The sequence below is a fragment of the Oncorhynchus nerka genome, linkage group LG10, assembly GCF_034236695.1.
Source record: "Oncorhynchus nerka isolate Pitt River linkage group LG10, Oner_Uvic_2.0, whole genome shotgun sequence".
NCBI lineage: Eukaryota > Metazoa > Chordata > Actinopteri > Salmoniformes > Salmonidae > Oncorhynchus > Oncorhynchus nerka.
In genome coordinates, this window is record NC_088405.1 from 28,265,106 (window position 1) to 28,283,535 (window position 18,430).

General features: G+C 41.1%; 2 protein-coding genes across 3 annotated transcripts in view; both read right to left on the bottom strand.

The window, feature by feature from the left end:
- LOC115135100 (bifunctional 3'-phosphoadenosine 5'-phosphosulfate synthase 2-like) lies at window positions 1-15,662 on the bottom strand. Its single transcript, XM_029669380.2, has 12 exons — window positions 15,535-15,662; window positions 7,286-7,400; window positions 6,904-7,139; window positions 6,593-6,731; window positions 6,066-6,184; window positions 5,453-5,566; window positions 4,740-4,851; window positions 4,290-4,495; window positions 3,945-4,080; window positions 1,749-2,017; window positions 1,300-1,529; window positions 1-1,109 (listed from the first exon to the last, which is right to left on the bottom strand). The coding sequence occupies exons 1-12, from the start codon at window positions 15,562-15,564 to the stop codon at window positions 968-970; spliced, it is 1,848 nt and encodes a 615-aa protein (XP_029525240.1). The 5' UTR covers window positions 15,565-15,662; the 3' UTR covers window positions 1-967.
- LOC115135101 (multiple inositol polyphosphate phosphatase 1-like) overlaps window positions 15,663-18,430 on the bottom strand; it is a 14,118-nt gene continuing 11,350 nt past the window's right edge. Inside the window, exons 5-6 of one of the 2 annotated variants that reach the window (XM_029669382.2) lie at window positions 17,029-17,446; window positions 15,663-15,752 (exon numbers count right to left, since the gene is read on the bottom strand). In XM_029669382.2, coding sequence (XP_029525242.1) covers window positions 17,068-17,446 — 379 coding nt within the window. In that variant the 3' untranslated portion in view covers window positions 15,663-15,752; window positions 17,029-17,067. Of the gene's footprint in view, window positions 15,753-15,857; window positions 17,447-18,430 lie in introns of those variants that run through there. The other variant, XM_029669381.2, reaches the window with a different exon arrangement.

Sequence of the window (18,430 nt, forward strand, 5' to 3'; positions counted from 1 at the left end):
TGATTTTGTTGAGAAGAAAATATTTATTTAAAATCTTGTCTGATACATTCATGTATGGACATATACATTGTTTACACAGTATTCCATTTGAGACAGTTTTCTGGTTTGATGCAATAAATACAGTTTTAATGATTTTTTCTATAAAATTTCATTCTTCTATAAAACATCATTCTTCACACAATTTCTCCACTGACATTTTGAACCTTCGCATAGACTTTCCAGTTGGCTTACATCTTTCATACAAGAGTTATTGATGATCATCACGCTATTTATGGTTCTTCATATCAAACTTCTTAGAAACCCGAAGGGACATTTTATACAGTAAAGTAGTTAAACAGTGTTTACATTCTGAAGAAAAGGCACTTACGTTTGGAAGATGAAAATCTTTGTTTGAGACTACAAGAAAAATAAATTGGATAACAATGATAAATCAATCATCTGGAATAGAAATAGGTAGGTGGGAAATGTTAAAATTGAATTAAATATCACCAGCAACTTATTTACTGCATCATCATAAATGGCACGTCTTTAAATATCCAAAAATGCTTTTGGGAGGTAAAACTATCAGTAACTTCCTGTATAATGATCTCACAAAATAAGAAGAGTGGGAGACATTTTAAAATCATGGGATACATGCTAGTCTCTAGAGATTAAATATATCTCATATATGTATACCTTTTCTTTAAATATAATGATTTACATATACATAGACAAACATAGGATTGTTTTCACTGCTTAAACCCAACCACTAGCTCCTCTGACATCACATGGGTTTTCCTTCAATGAAGATAGGCACACAACTCCAATCCTCCAGGACTGCTTGGTCTCACTTGATTTCAGTCATTAATGGATTCCTTACTCACTGAATAATCTACTGGGATAATGACATGAAACACATAACAACATCAAACTAGAACATTCCTTGAGGACTAGAGTTGTTGCTCTTCTAAGAGCTCTGGTCTTTGAGTTACTGGTCCTTCTGTATAGAGCTGTAGTACTCAGTCAGGACCTTCCAGGCCTTGGGGGCCATGAAGCCTTCTGGGGGGTTCTCCCCGCACCGCGCCAGCTTTCTCATCCTGGTGCCAGAGATGAACTCAAACTCAGCGTGTCTGGGAAAGGCAGAGGAGGGGAAGCGAGATAGATGGAGATGAGAGATAAAGAGAGAGACAGAAGGAAAATGATCAGCAGTGTCCGCTTTTGAAGATTATTTGACAAACATTTCCCACCACAGGCCCTGTATAAAATCTTCTGTAAATATGCATTACAAAAGCCATAATCAATCTTTAACATTCCACTCACCGGTCCTTGTCGTAGAAATCCATGGCCCTCTTGGTCTTGTTGTAGGCAGCCACTCTGAAAGGGATGATCTCTACAGAGGTGAGGCCAGGGGCCATGGTGAGGACCTTTCCCCCATGGGTGGGCTCATAAATGTCCTGCTTGGTCTCGGGATGGGGCATGCCCGCTGGGTCACGACCCACAATGTAGAAGTTAGCTCCGGCGATCATCCGCGCTCTGCAGTGCCACTGGACCTGAAGGAAAAACAAATGTATGCTCACACACATTATGGTCTTAAATATGTTAACCTTAGTGCTGGACTAACACAATAGGGTATTCACAACCCTACAGTGACATCATCTGCCTCGCCAAATAGGGGTTTACTTACTGTAACTGACTAAATTCTGCATCATATCTCCTGCTAAACACACAAAAACTATGAATGTGTTGATGGCTGTGTTGTTGACCCTTACCTCAGTGGGTCCAGCGTACATCATGGGGGATGGGAAAATAGCCACTATGGTGCTGGTGGGGTCCAGTACCCCCTCCTCCAGTACTGCAGCGTGCTGTTTCATGCGCCAGTCCAGGGGAACGTCGTCGTCTTTGGTCCAGCCCCCCAGCGGGTGCAGCAAGAGGACGGGTCGCTTGTAGCCCCGCTCCAGAAGGTGGCGCTTGGTGTCCTGCATCAACAGGGCATGGCCATTGTGGACCGGATTCCGCAGTTGGAAGGCGAAGATGGCATCTGTTGGTCATAGAGAATAGGAGAGAGATATGGAATTAACTTCAGTGAGGACTTTCTTACAAGTGGTTGGTAGGGGGTTGGTAACAAGAGGACATATCAACATTTTTTATTTATTTTATTTCACCTTTATTTAACCAGGTAGGCAAGTTGAGAACAAGTTCTCATTTACAATTGCGACCTGGCCAAGATAAAGCAAGATAAAACATAATTTGCATTCAGTTCATCATTTGCATCCTGTGGTCTCATTGTGTAACTGTACAAGTGAACATAACGTCATGTTGGAGCCCATACATTTTTCTTTTGTATGTACTTTGCATGCCTTTTGGTATCCACATAACTTGTGGATAAATGAATGAACACTGGTCAAAAACAGTCAACACCATTGTCAGTGCAGATATCATAGGGGGTGAAAACGTACGCACAACAGTTGACTCATGACGAAACAGTCCTCAATGTCTCACACAGAGGAATATGTCTCCATCTAGTGCAAACAAGAAATTCTACCATGCACATATAAACATATTGTTTTTTCTTCAGAAGCACTTGACAAAGGTCATTTTTACCATGCTACTTTTTGCACCTGGACATAAACCTTAATTTATTTGATTTAATATTTAACCGTTTACAATCGTGGGAATTGGACTAAATGGATAGGGCTAAATTCAATGTTTTTTTTTACAGAAGAAATATGAAAAGCATATGCATAACCACAGTAGCAATTGAAAAATAACAGTTTGGAGATTATGGGACATTATTAGACCAAAGGTGAGGACACAACTGTTCACCTGACACAAGACTGAATCCAAACATTACACTGTTCATTTTACATTTACTGTACTGTACTGTAGCATTTGTTGATAATGAAAACTAAAAATACTCTGGATATCTGTAAGTCGCTCTGGATAAGAGCGTCTGCTAAATGACTTAAATGTAAATGTAATATCTTCATGAACATGATAAGAATATTGTGGGGTAGGTGCAACATAAGACAAAACAATTAAATGGGTTTGAGTGAGAGGACTAACTAGTGTCTTCAAGTGGCCACACACCTCTCCAAAGTGTGCACAGTTCCTAATTCATTCCAATGCACTTGTATAACTCAAAGAACAGACTTTAACTATAACGTTTATTTTTAGCTCGCCTAGCTCTGCCATTGAGGGACTAGAGCAAGCACACTTGTAGTTGTTTTCTTTTGTTGTTTAAGCAATCGAAAAACAGTACATTATAAATTGCAATCTGGGACAAGTGGGCATCATTTGAAAGCCTGTTCTATTGCCAGCACGACTAGTTAAGTTACACAATACGATATTACAGTGTTAGGCTTTCACAATGCAATTCAGGGAAACAGATGATCATTTTGGTGCACATAGAAAGGAGGAATTTTCTTCAAAATAAACAACAACCTAGGGTGTGACACCATGTCATCTTGTAACTGTACATCAAACACAGTGATCATAAACGTTGACACTGTATATGACATGAGTTTTATGATATGGAAATTTGAAGGGCATGGGTGATTGGCTTGCTTGTATGACATCAAAGCGGTATTTATTATGATCCTCAACGTCTCATCTTTGAAAATACATAGAGTCCTCTTATTTACAGCTTTTTCCGAAAGTGTTCAAAAGTTGCCCAATTAGCGGGAAGGATAGGGGCAACTACTTGTTGCATGAAGTGCTCAAGTTCAGAACAGCTGTCAGTCAAAGCCCATACAGCGCGGTGAAGCGCAGAGCCTGAGCTCTGACGTCATGTATAGCATGTTACTGTACAGCCACTGGGTTCCAATTTAGACGTTTATCAGTGCCAAATCTGCCATTTTCAACCTGTATACATACGGGTACGAGTGTGAAGGCCAACTCAAATGTATATTTTGTTTAATATGCCATGTACTGTATATTTGTACTGCCTTTAGAGAAACTCTTTTAACCTGCTTTCATTTCTTTAAACTTCTGCTTGAGCTCCCGTGGAGTAAAGCGGTACTGGTCCAGCCCGTCGTTCCATCTGATTCGGTCCAGCACCTCCAGGTCGCCACCCACCAGCCAATCACCTCCCTCCATCACCATCTGTAAAAAGTTGTGGATGTTGTAAAGATATGAATGACATAATATCAAGATATTTCACGTGATGAATATGTTCAAGTGCAACTTCATTCAACTCCATTATAGCTAGGAATTGGATGCACAAGAGTGTGCACAGAGTGTTGTTTTAACACAACAAAGAACATCTATGTTTGCTAAACAACTATGAATGAACGTGTGTGGTTAGTGAAAACCTTAATGTAGGGGTGCTGGGGGCAGGTGGTACCCCACTGACGGGCACAGCGCTCCTCTTTGCGGTGTTCGTAGAACTCTGGCTGTCTTAGAATGGCCACAAGGGTTCCCTGGAACTCCAGAGCTACCGCCACACAGCCGTCCAGCCTCTGCTTGGTTTCCGTGGTAACAGGCAGGACGATGGGAATAGACTGGTTGATGGTTCCATCTGAACCAGGGAAAGATAAATGTTTGTGATGATAGGGCCTGGAGTTTGTGCTAAACATGTGAACCTACCAAGGGAAACTTCAGGCCCAGGGTATTTGCTATAGTCACATGGTCAGGATAACAATTAGAAACAACCTTATATAATATCCATCCACTGTCACTCGCTCCATTATGAAGAGGGGAGAATAAGAATTGGCTGAGTAATGTTACGATGTATTATAAGGGTGTATGTGTTTGGTTCTTACCGTCGAGGAGGTTGCCGAAATGTTGCACCTGGAGGAACTCCCTCTCCCTCATGAAGCCCTTCAGTGGGGTGGCCCAGCCTTCAGCCAGCACCTGCACCCACTGGAGGTCCAACTAAACAGGACAGACCGGGGGTAATATACATCAAACTGGTAGGGATTTAACTTACTGACTGTTAACAATATCCCTTAACAGCTGATATGTTAGAGATATTGGATGCTATCAGGGGTGGCAGAGTCCACACAAAACCATGCTGAATGAAAAACAGCTCATGAGGAAACAGAGATAGTAAAGTAAGACTTTTCATCACACCAATTTCATGTGATATACTGTACCTCCATGCTTCATGGTGGTATGATAAAGTTTTAGTTTCCAAGTGCACATATTATTACAGTTTTACTACAATACAGTAAGTAGCGTTGTACTAACAACTCCACTTATCAGGATACTAGGGTTTACCTATCACAGTAATTCAACCATAAGTCATATCAAATACAATGCAAATACTGTAGCTGCATATTTACTATGTTTGATTTGAATTGATTTTCAAACCTTGGCAATCAGCCCAATCGATTAGAACATACAGTACAATCCAAAAGAGAGAGATCTAGAGGCAATTGTGAGCACAGCCTGCCATCCAGTCAAATATTTACATATGGTCATTTGGGTCGTCATAAAAAATATATTGATTTGTAGTGGAGAGGTGTGTTGTTACCTTGGTGATGCTGATTGTGGGAAGTGTGATAGCTTCGACCTGAACTAGCTTCAGCTTGTTCTCCGGAACAAAAAGTTCATTCACCTCCTCTGTGATTCCACTTGGAACAATACTCTGAACATTTACAGAGAGAGGACAATGTCATGTAAAGATAACATGACAGCTGTTTTGTATGCATAAGCAGTTATCACTTTAGTAGTTTTTTTCAAGCCCTTATGATACGTTTTGTTTGGTTTTGTCTTTATATGTTTGTTATAAGCTAGGTTTGGTGTCAAAACATGAATGAAATCGAAACAGTACCGCGTGGCAACAAACACTCACACAGAAACAAACACCCACAAACCAAAAGTGAAACCCAGGCTACTTAAGTATGATTCTCAATCAGAGACAACTATCGACACCTGCCTCTGATTGAGAACCATACTAGGCCGAACACAAAAACCAACATAGAAAAACAAACATAGACTGCCAACCCCAACTCACGCCCTGACCATACTAAAACAAAGAATAAAATAACAGAACTATGGTCAGAACGTGAGACATACGCTTAACTTTTAATTTTTTTTAGTGCTAGATGAGCGGGTATAAAAGGTGAGCTGTCTGTCATGTTCACCTGCTCTCTAAGCAGGTCTACAACCTGCCGAATGCACTCGTTAACGGTGACCTCTCCAGTTTTCAGCACCAAGTCCGGAGCCTCGGGCCGCTCGTAGTCTGCATCGATCCCAGTGAAGCCTGAGAACACAGGTAGATCAGTTATTAGTACAACGTTGGGGCAGCAGGTAGCCTACTGGTTAGAGCGCTTCGGCCAGTAACCGAAAGGTTGCTCGATCGAATTCCCGAGCTGACAAGTTAAACATCTGTCGTTCTGCCCCTGAACAAGGCAGTTAACCCCCTGTTCCCCGGTAGGCCTTCAATTGTAAATAAGAATTTGTTCTTAACTGACTTGCCTAGTTAAATAAAGGTTAAATTAAAACATTAAAAAATCCATTTGAATTCCTTTTCAAAAAGGATGTTTGATTGACTCTTTCAGATAGAAATGGAACACATAGAGGGAATAGTTATGTTCTTTCCCTTATAATAAGGAAGTTACATTTCGATGTATGGATACCAAAATGTAAACAAAGGACCAAAAGTGTGTACCTTTGATCTCTCCAGCACGGGCTTTCTTGTAGAGGCCCTTCACATCGCGACTCTCACACACCTCTAGAGGAGCGTTGATGAACACCTCAAAGAAGGGTAACCCAGCACTCTCAAGGATCTTCCTCGCATCATCACGATCCTTTAGACAAAAGAGGAGAGGGAACAGGATTGTCAGAATGCTGTCTTGTCAATCGTAACACACACTATACTTGATATACGGCATCCATTTGCACCAGAACACTCTACACAAGTCAATACCACCAACACCAACAGAATTGGGTAGACAAACACTCCCAAGAATGACCCCTGACCTTGGTGTAAGGAGAGATGAAGCTGGTGATGCAGACGAGGCCAGCGTCTGCGAACAACTTGGCCACCTCAGCAATACGTCTGATGTTCTCCTCACGGTCAGTGGCTGTGAAGCCCAGGTTCTTGTTGAGGCCATGGCGGATGTTGTCCCCATCCAGTGAGTAGCAGGGGATGCCGTGGGACACCAGATACTCCTCCAGGGCAAAGGCTATGGTGGTCTTCCCAGCACCAGACAAACCTGGCGGTGGACACATGGAGAATGTACAGGTGAGATTAGCCAATGCTCAATAGTATCATTATCACTAAAGTCCCTAGTAGCACTACTGTAATAGCAACATGTAATAGTGACAATCCATTGAGTATTGGCTATGGTGAGCGGTTTACCTGTGAGCCAGACGGTGCAACCCCTGAAGCCTCCTCTAGTGCCCACCACCTGACCTCTCTTGCTCCGGGTCACATGGTGGGCCTGAAACACTACATTGGTGGATCTGTTCAGATCCTGAAATTAAAGCAGAAGAAGACATGATAGGAAATGAGTGACTTGTGCTGACGAGTAATGCTCTAGTCTACGTTGTTTATCTTTAATTTGCACTGAATTATAAAATACCCATGTGAGCAAAGCTCATCAGCTTCTGATGTCGCTCTCAGGATTTAAAATAATATATAATGACATCACCCTTTGGACACCACCCCAGTCCCATATCCCACAGGTTATGACATCAATGTGGTCTCTGGCTCAAAGATGATGCACACCCACATTCTGCTCTCAAAAGCATATTTAGAACAACTTCAACTTTTTAGGGTAAGAAGATGCAGAATTTTACCGTATCCCTACAGTAGGCTACATACAAATGCTGAAAGAATGTGGAATATTCTCTGAGGCAGTTGGAGATTAAATACAGTAACACAGTAAGGAATGAGTCCTTGTGTTTAGCCATTTGCTTTGCTCAGTTCCTGTGTGATATTATCTTGTCCATATGCATCTCACTTCTTTTTTCCCATTGGTTCACATGCTTTCTCATGCCAAACATACCATAATCCATTTCATTTAGTTCAGGTTTGATACGGACCATGCCTCCTAAACTACATCTAGTTTTTCCTGCAGGACTAGACATTCCAATGGCAGACTAGATTAATTCTAACATTTTTGTTATGGTTGCCTTGCAATAAATTACGTGGTTTTGCTTAAGGCCTAGTAAGTCTGTCTTTGCTTGAATGAATTAGAATGACCTTTACTCACCAAATGAATTTGCATGGACAGGAATTTTACTTGGTGAAATGGTGCTGCCACAATAAACTGAACATACAGACAGAAGATAAACAGGATATACAGACCAGATATGTAGAAGGCTTTGCCATCCGAGTGGGCTATATCAACCCAACAGACTCCACTAAATACTTTCTAGGGGGAGTTTAAATACTCCAGGGGCTTATTCAAATATTCATTCAGAGTGTTACAGAGAGGGTTATATTTTGTAGAAAAGACATGATTCTTCATTCAACCTGATAGAAAGTCAGGTATGGTTTATAAAAAACACATTTCTATGTGAACCGTTGCAAATGTGACTTGCTGAATAGGCCCCTTCAGAGTGAGTCCGACTGAGACAGTCTCTGGCTGGGTAGACACGGCAGTGGTGTTGGGGTGCTGGCTGGCTCCAGGGAATGAAGGGAACAGGACCAGACAATGTGGCCAGTGTGCTGCCTGCAGCCCAGCGATGATGTGGCATCCTTCCCTCTCACTCCCTCTCTATGCCCCCCTCCCCTCTTGTGCCCCCCCATCTTTCCTACCAGTGCCTACTCCCCATAAAACTTTCCCAGCCCTTCCACAACCCCACCCAGTGTAGGTTACGCACACAACCTCCTTTTATTAACCGTAGCAGGGCCCCCACACCCCCACAACAGACAGAGAGCCTTGTATAAACAAAGGGCACTCTTTCTGCACTCTCACCCACCATCTCCTACCAAATACCACACCACACCGGCCGGCCGACAGCCTCCACACACAGAGGTATGTTTCTATCAGGGTGGTGGAGGGAACTCCAGGTACATACAGTACAGTCTTTCAGGTGGATAGAGGCGAGGGCAAGATTTTTGCAGATTTTCCATGACACTAGTACCTACATCACTAGTAACCTATACAGTGCCTTCAGAAAGTATTTATTCCCCTTGACTTATTAAACGTTTTGTTGTTACAGGCTGAATTCCAAATGGAATACATTTATTAAATATCTACACACAATACCCCATAATGACAAAGTGAAAAACTGTTTTTAGAAATGTTATCAAATTCTTTGAAAATTAAATACAGAAATATCGAATTTCAAATTAAATCAAATGTTATTAATCACATGCGCCGAATACAACAGGTTACGAGCCCCAAACTAACAATGCAGTGAAAAAAATATATGGATAAGAATAAGAAATAAAAGTAACAAGTAATTAAAGAGCAGAAGTAAAATAACAATAGCGAGACTATATACAGGGGGGTACCGGTACAGAGTCAATGTGCGGGGGCACCGGTTAGTTGAGGTAATATGTACATGTAGGTAGAGTTATTAATGTGACTATGCATAGATGATAACAACAGAGTAGCAGTGGTGTAAAAGAGGGGGGGAGCAATGCAAATAGTCTGGGTAGCCATTTGATTAGATGTTCAGAAGTCTTATGGCTTGGGGGTAGAAGCTGTTTAGTAGCCTCTTGGACCTAGACTTGGCGCTCCGGTACCACTTGCTGTGCGGTAGCAGAGAGAACAGTCTATGACTTCGGTGGCTGGAGTCTTTGACAATTTTTAGGGCCTTCCTCTAACACCGCCTGGTATAGAGGTCCTGGATGGCAAGAAGCTTGGCCCAGTGATGTACTGGGCCGTTGGCACTAACCTCCGTAGTGCCTCGCAAGGCACTTAAAGCTCTCAACCTACACCACTGCAGCCCCGTCGATGAGAATGGGGGCGTGCTCGGTCCTCTTCTTCCTGTAGTCCACAATCATCTCCTTTGTCTTGATCACGTTGAAGGAGAGGTTGTTGTCCTGGCACCACACGGCCAGTTCTCTGACCTCCTCCCTATAGGCTGTCTCGTCGTTGTCGGTGATCAGGCCTACCACTGTTGTAATCATCGGAAAACTTAATGATGGTGTTGGTGTTCATTTTTTATCCTGAAAAACTCCCCAGTCCTTAACGATTACAAGTATACCCCTAACATGATGCCGCCACCACTATGCTTGAAAATATGGAGACTGGAACTTACTAATGTGTTGTATTGGATTTGACACCAACATAACACTTTGTATTGCAGACAAAAAGTGAATTGCTTTGCCGCATCTTTTGCAGTATTACTTTAGTGCCTTGTTGCAGAGAGGAGGTATGTTTTGGAATATTTTTTATTCTGTACAGGCTTTTTTTCCCTGTGTTAGTATTGTGGAGTAACTACAATGTTGTAGATCCATCCTCAGTTTTCTCCTATCACAGCCATTAAACTCTAACTGTTTTAAAGTCACCATTGGCCTCATGGTGAAATCCCTGAGCGGTTTCCTTCCTCTCCGGCAATTGAGTTAGGAAAGACGTCTGTATCTTTGACGTGACTGGGTGTATTCATACACCATTCAAAGTGTAATTAATAACTTCACCATGCTCAAAGGGATATTCAATGTCTGCTTTTTTAAAAAACCTATCTACCAATAGGTGCCCTTCTTCGTGAGACATTGGAAAACATCCTTGGTCTTTGTGGTTGAATATGTGTTTGAAATTCACTGCTTGACTGAGGGACCGTACAGATAATTGTATGTGTTGGGTACAGAGATGAGTTAGTCATTCAAAAATGATTCTTGACACTAGAAATGCACACCGAGTGAGTCCCGGTAACTTATTATGTGACTTGTTAAGAACATTTTTACTCTTGAATTTATTTAGGCTTGCCATAACAAAGGGGTTGAATATTTAGACATTTCAGCTTCACATTTTTTATTAATTTGTAAACATTTCAAAAAACATTAATCCACTTTGACATTATGGAGTATTGTATATGTAGATAAGTGACAAAAAAATATACATTTAATCCATTTTACATTCAGGCTATAACACAAATTGTGGAAAAGGTCAAGGGGTGTGAAAACTTTCTGAAGGCACGCACAGTAGTCGATTTTTCATTTACATGCAGAGAAATGCTATACAGTTGTCCATGTTTCAAAATTCCTTCTGCTTATGCCTCTGCCATGTCATTTTGGCGAACCTATCAATGGCAAACAGACGTCTTACAGTGTAATTATTACAATAATGACACATCACTGACTGCATTATGCAAATTCAACTTGTGAAACACTCCATTTTTTAAGGTGATACATCTTAATTAGATGCATTTCCCCATCATCATCCACCCTCTCATGCACAAACACACATATAGTGGGTGAAAAAACAAACAGTAATGTTCATCAAACCCCGGCAGACACCCGCGACCACTTAGCCTTACTTTCAGCCCGGCCTCTCCACCCTCTTCTTCTGTCACTTCAGCAGCCCCAACCTCACTGATCCAATCACATCTCATGCTGTGCAATTCAATCTACTTTTATCACTGTTCTCTCCATCAATCTATCCATTGATTCATTGTTTCTGTCTCTTTGCTGTAATTCTTACTCAACTTCTTCTACCTTTATTGGCCTCTTCCTCCCTCCCTCTCTGTCACTATCACAAACACACACAGCTCAATCTGTCTGTCTGTTTCTCACTCTCTTTCATTCTCCGTAGTATAATACATTCATCTTTTTCACTCTGCTTCCTTCTCATTTCCTTCCCCTCGTATTCCGTCTGCGTTTCTAACTCTCCCTCTCTCATTCCCTCTGTGTTACCATTGCCCCTTCCAGCATACGATGGATGAGTGGCTCTTGTAAGGCCAACTCCAAGAACATCCTAGTTTAAATTCAATGTTCTATATGGATACTGTGCAGTAAAACATGTGACATAGGCTATTCTAACAGAAGCTATAGGAGGTGATAAACAAAATGTTCCCTACTGCCCTTGTCATCATACTTAATCTGTAGAACAAAATAAACAGTTGTGCTTACTATTGGAAACATTTCCTATTCCCACACCCTAACTGCATAGTTATACAGTCTCCATACAGAGTGGAGTGGAAATCTGACAAAGTAAGCCTACAGTACTAGGTGTATCAAAATATTGAGAAAACAATGACTTGAGTGCCATTCTTTATGTTTTGTCTACAGGTTGGTTATGAAAAAACATGTAGGGTATTGGTCTATTTGTTGATACACATCAGTTCCTTACATGTGTTTGGTACAAATGTTTCCCCACACAGGTCAAGTTTAGACTGTGATTGTGTGAGCGGTACATGAGATAAGATACCTGTGCAAAACCACGTACTAAGTATTGGAACCAGCACGTTATCAACTTGCTGCTTTCCACACTCTTCCAACTTATACTGTGCTAACATATTGTCCACGTATAGTACTGGGCTAACTCATTGTAAGTAAACCTGTAGAAACTATGCAGACTGAAGTGAGCTACATTTCACTGTTACAAAGCATCTGTGGCATTAGCTGGTTTACTGCCTACGCCAATTGTTTTCTGCCACACAAACCTTGTCAGTTCCTTAGCAGCACAGAAGTAGCCTGTATCAGCTACACAAGATTAAATACTAACTTCCTACTTATAAAGGCTTCATAAATGCTTAAGGCACAACTTAGATACTTCACAAATCAAATGAATCAAAGCCATTACATGAACAGTGGCTTTGTCAAATGTGGCATAAACCTGTGCCACCCTTTATAAGGCTATGGTGTAACATTTGCTTATAAATGATTTGTAAATGATTTGCTTTTTGCACTATTGGTTAGAGCCTGTAAGTAAGCATTTCACTGTAAGGTCTACTACACCTGTTGTTTTTGGCACAGGTGACAAATAAACCTTGATTTGAAGCATATTTTAGCGATTTCGGGGGGTAGGGGCCCAAACAGGGTCTCGAATCACAGTCTGAACCTCTTCATGAGGTTGCTATTGTAGGTGTTGGGTTAAGGTCACTACATTACCCCCTTCCTTCGGGAGAGTGTGTCCCCATGCTTTTCTTTACCAAGTCCCGCCCGTGTAAACGCCTCCCCCATGGCCTCAATCCCAATTTTGACACCAACGTAGCGAATTCAGGGGGGTAGCCCCAACCTGTACTCAAACCCTTGTCAAGCGACAGTCAAGCTAACACCTTAAACGTTATGCCAAGAGGCCCAAAACGCTTGATGATCTAGGTCACTAGGTATTGGTTTAAGGTTGTTACATTTAAGTAATAGTGCCAGAGAAGTTTGGAGGATATATTGGCACGGGTGTTCAGGGCATTATCACTTTTATACAACAGGTTACCAACATATTCAAATAATGATTTACATATTTTTATTAAAAACTTTATTTTGATTCATTTATTCATACTATTTCATCCTTCCACAAGATATAGTCCAGACACAAATCTAGGGTTGCTACCCAAGCCGGCTGGTCGTTCGTTCTATTGGTTCGGTTGCCAGAGACACGCGGCCCAGTTGTTTAGTCTTTTTGTTCTGTATCTATGGACGCGACTCAGTCGTTCGTTCTAAATATTTTGTTGCCATACTGGCTGGCAGCGTTCTTATCCCTTGCTTGCTAGCTAGCCAACTACAGCTAACTTACAGTCAAACAGTGCAGCCAGAATAACAGCAAAGTAGCTACATTTGCGTTTGTTTATTTTGTTTTCTAGAGACATTAATTTGGATACATCCATAACAACGAGCTAATGATGCGCGATTTCGACTGGCGTAGAACATGTGCTCTCTCGTCAGGACACTTGTTCAGAGGAGCTAGCCAACCACACAGCTAACACATTCACTTCAAACCTAAGCTGGAAAGACAGCAAACTAGCTGTACTTTGTTAAGTTTTACCTGTTAACTATTCATAGTACTTTGTATATATCCATACAAATGATGCTGATTCATGATTTTCGACTGGCTGAGAAAAGCTACCTGCCTGTCTGTCTCATCCCAACATGTTCATTACTATGGGACATCTGGAGATCAAATATTAATATTGAAACAATGTTGCAAATGTTGGAGAGACAGGCAGCAAGGTTTATACACATATCTGCTGTTGAAAACTAAATGTTAGTCTAAAAGAAATGTGAAATAATGTCTAGCTGCTTTTAATAGTGGAGAGCAAGTTTATAAAGTGCCTGGCTGGGCCGATGAGAGTAAATAGGCATTTTAACGTCATAGATTTAGTCGATGGTAACTTGTGGAATAGACACTGGCTGGAATGCGGTTTTAACCAATCAGCATTCAGGATTAGACCCACCTATTAAGCAATAAGGCACGAAGGGGTGTGATATATGGCCAATATACCACGGCCAAGGGCTGTTCTTAGGCATGATGCATCACGGAGGGCCTGGTTACAGCCCTTAGCCGTGGTATATTGGCCAAATACCACAAACCCCTGAGGAGCCTTATTGCTAATATAAACTGGTTACCAATGTAATTAGAGCAGTAAAAATAAACGTTTCGTCATACCCGTGGTTTTCAGGACATACAATTAACTAAATGACGAGTCATTAATGACGATTAGGCTACTTCTCAACAACAACAAAAATTATATACAATTTAACCTATATGCAGTGGTGTAAAGTACCTATGTACTTTAAAGTACTACTTAGTAGTTTTCTTGGGTATCTGTATTTTACTATTTATATTTTTGACAACTTTTACTTTACTACACCCCCCCCCCCCCAAATATATGTACTTTTTACTGACACCCATACATTTTTCATGACACCCAAAAGTACTCATTACATTTTGAATGCTTAACAGGACAGAAAATGGTCCAATTCACACACTTATCAAGAGAACATCCCTGGTCATCCCTACTGCCTCTGATCTGGTAACTCACTAAACACAAATGCTTTGTTTGTAAATGATGTCAGTGTTAGTGTGCCCCTGGTTATCCGTAAATATATATATATTTTAAATGGTACCGTCTGGTTCGCTTAATATAAGGAATGTACTTTTAATACTTACATATGTTTTAGCAATTACATTTACTTTTGATACTTAAGTATATTTAAAACCAAATACTTTTACTCAAGTACTACTTTACTGGGTGACTTTCTCTTTTACTTGAGCCATTTTCTATTAAGGTATCTATACTTTTACTCAAGTATGACAGTTGGGCATTTTTTCCACCAATGCCTATGTCAAATCAAATCAGTTTAATTTCCTACCAGTGTGAAAACTTGAAAATAGCCTACTTCACGGTCAACAGTAACAGCGCTGATCGTATCAGACTTCTAACCGTTGTTTGATGAAGTAGATTTGGTGAACAAACATGTCTAGCACTTTATCCACATAATTGCTATTATGTAACTTATCAGTTAAATGTTTTAATTAGAATGAGGTTATAACGTTAGTTAATAAAATACACGTATAAAGGTCACCCAAAGCGCACTATACAATAATTATTTTATAAATGCATTGAGGCTACACCATTTCTAGCCTAGGCAGCTCGAGCACTCTGGGCTTCGTGGGCTACAACATTTCTATACATGCTTATGCTATTAGACAACTTTCAAAATCTATTTTATATTTGAATATGATGTTTCAAATACGTGTATGTATATCTTACCGTCTGCTGCTTTTTGACACCCAACATCATGCACTAGGCTGATGAACTGTTGACCCGGAGTATAAGGTCCGGTAACCGGTAGGAATGTGTCGCCTCGCTCGAGTTTCTTGACAACTTTGACGATAGTCATCTAAGAACTGTTGAAAGACCTCAAGACACGTAGCATTCCACTGGCCCAGCCTCCAATCCTCCTCCACGGTTCAGAAATCTGCATATTCCTGTTGGCAAACCAATGTATCGAGATTACGACAGTGCGGGGCTGAGCTTCGGAACCGGTGAATTTACATAGGGTTTATTTGCAAAAGTATAAATCAACCAGACTATTCTTATGTAGGGTTTTTATAAAGATTGAGTGCAAACCAACTAAAGAACAATGACACAACGGTAAAACTTTGCCCCTGATGTCTGACTGAAAATGAAATACATTTTAATAAATTGAAATGTAAAGAAATTGGCATTTATTTTCCTACATTGCAAAGAAAAGGACAACCAGTCACAATTCACTGTTCAAAAGTTTTAACAAAATAAACTAGCCTGTGTAGTTCAAATTATACTTCAATAATAAAGTTATACAGTATTAGAACAATTATAGGCCTAACTTCTGTAATATCTAGCAGCAGGACATTATATAAATGACATAGTCCTTGTCCAGAAAACACAATTCTGGCCTATACCTCCACAATAGGTGTACGAAATATGGTAGTATCTCCACTTCATTCAAAAAAAAATGACCACCTATGCCTTCTTCTCAGGTCTACACAAGTACATGGAGGATAGGTGGTGTTTCTGGAGAGGGGCAGTGTATCACCTACTATGTACAGTAACTGTCATTTTTGGTCATAAGCTGTATCCCGTTTGATTTGACAGATTCTAGTAATATTAGTAATACTTCTGTATTGGTAGCAGTGGCAAGCTTACATTAAAGTCAGCACTTTTGGTGGATTGATCTCAACACAGGAGGTTGGTGGCACCTTCATTTTGGAGGACGGGCTCGTGGTAATGGCTGGAGTGGAATATAGTATCAAATACATTGTTTCCATGTGTTTAATGCCATTCCATGCGCTCCATTCCAGCCATTATTATGAGCCGTCCTCCCCTTAGGAGCCTTCAATGGATCTCAATTGGTAAATTTGGTCCGATTAATCTGTTTTGTGTCTCTAATACTACCATACATTTGAATAAACGGATGTTGTGGCCTTGAACAGAGTGAATCATAATTCCATTCCAACATTGCGCATATACACAGAAATTTCACTCTCAATCAAATGATCTAGCCATAGAAGTAAAGTGGTGCTCTACCACAGCAGCTCACCACATTGGTCTAACCATATCTATAATATTACAGCAAATATTGTTTTATTATTTGTGTATTTGAAGCATTCTACTGCACTGTTGGAGCGAGTAACATAAGCATTTCACTGCACCTGCTATAACACTTCCAAATCTGTGTATGCAACCAATAAACTTTGATTTGAATACACATCAGAGACACACTTTACTGATGAATGACACCCGTTTATAGCGTTGACTCCCTCATTTGGATGGGAACAGTTGGCACTCCTTCTCAAAGTCGCAGCCCTGGAGCAGTTCCCCGTAGTGGTCTCTGACATCCTGGTAGAGCGGGGCACCCTCCTCTCCCTGGTTGTCGGCCAGGCCTGGGAAGGCCAGGGGCCTCTCGTTGAGCAGTGCCTGCAGACGGAGGTTTCCGCTGCAGTCATACAGCACAAGGACCAGGTTGGCAGCGTAGGGCATCATGCGGCTGGTGCGGAAGGCACGCTGGCCCTGGGTGACATAGTTGTTGGAGGTCAGGGGCACGCTGTCCTTGAAGAAGCCCAGCAGGGTCAGCAGAGGCAGGAGAGTGTCAGCGTGACCCACCTGGATGGTCGCTGCTTCTGTGACATTACTGCCAGATCTGAGGGACAGAATGGGACTTCAGGAGGGTAATTATTTATCTGCGGCAGAACAATGTGGTATATAAGTGAACAAGAACTTGCTTGACCAGAGGCAGTGAATTGCAAAACACTAGTTGTCATACACTAGTCTACATATACTCAAGGGGGTGTCAGTTGAGAACAGTTTTGAACGATTTGTATTTATGTATGGAATGCAGGAATTGACCGCATGGTTTTAGAAAACATGTTGTCCCTGCATGTTGCCCTGTACTAAATGCAAGCTTTTCCCTTTGCCGATGTGGTCATCATTTCATGGAGTCTGAAGGAAGAAATCACATGGAAAAAGTGGTGAGCAAGTTAGGTCCAAAAAACGGATTTTCAGAAAGTCAAATTAATTCATTAAACCTAACATGAAAGTGCAGCCTTGTAGCTGTGTGGTCTAATATAGTCAAAATGTTTGCCTAGGGTAAGTTGAGCCAATGGCCACCATACCCTATTCAAATGATGATTGCATTCAAACATTAGTATGCATTAGTATTTTTACAATGTGTCATGCATATGAACAAAATCTGTATGGTTACAGAGCAGACATTGTGCCCTGTGTATACAAACGTAAAACAAGCAGGAGTCTAACCCCCCTTGAGGTTCTTGATAGAGCAGCCAAGGAAGTGAAAGAAGGGAAGAAGTCCAGTCGAGCAGCAGCAATGGATGATTTGTTTTACTGAGTGACACTGAAGAGGTAAAAAAAGAAGAAACAAAAAGACATGTACCTGTGCGACACGCTATGATAGATTAGCAGAGACACACAAGGTTTTATCTGATGACATGGAGTCTGAGCTTGCTAAAAATTTCAAGAATTTCACGGACCAGTTTCATGGGCTTTTAGTAACCTCAAATGCAGAGATCTTGCCTACGAATTGGCACATCGAAACAAAATCCCTGTCCCAGACAACTGGTATGGAAATGGAAGGGTAAGCAATATTGAACAGTGATCTACATCGAAA

Coding starts and splice junctions, on each gene's coding strand:
- LOC115135100 (XM_029669380.2), bottom strand. CDS start 15,564: ATGATGTTGGGTGTCAAAAAGCAGCAGACG. Junction 4,496..4,739: donor TTTCGGCAACCTCCTCGACG/GTAAGAACCAAA, acceptor TCCCTGGTTCAG/ATGGAACCATCAACCAGTCT. Junction 2,018..3,944: donor GTTTAAAGAAATGAAAGCAG/GTTAAAAGAGTT, acceptor TATGACCAACAG/ATGCCATCTTCGCCTTCCAA.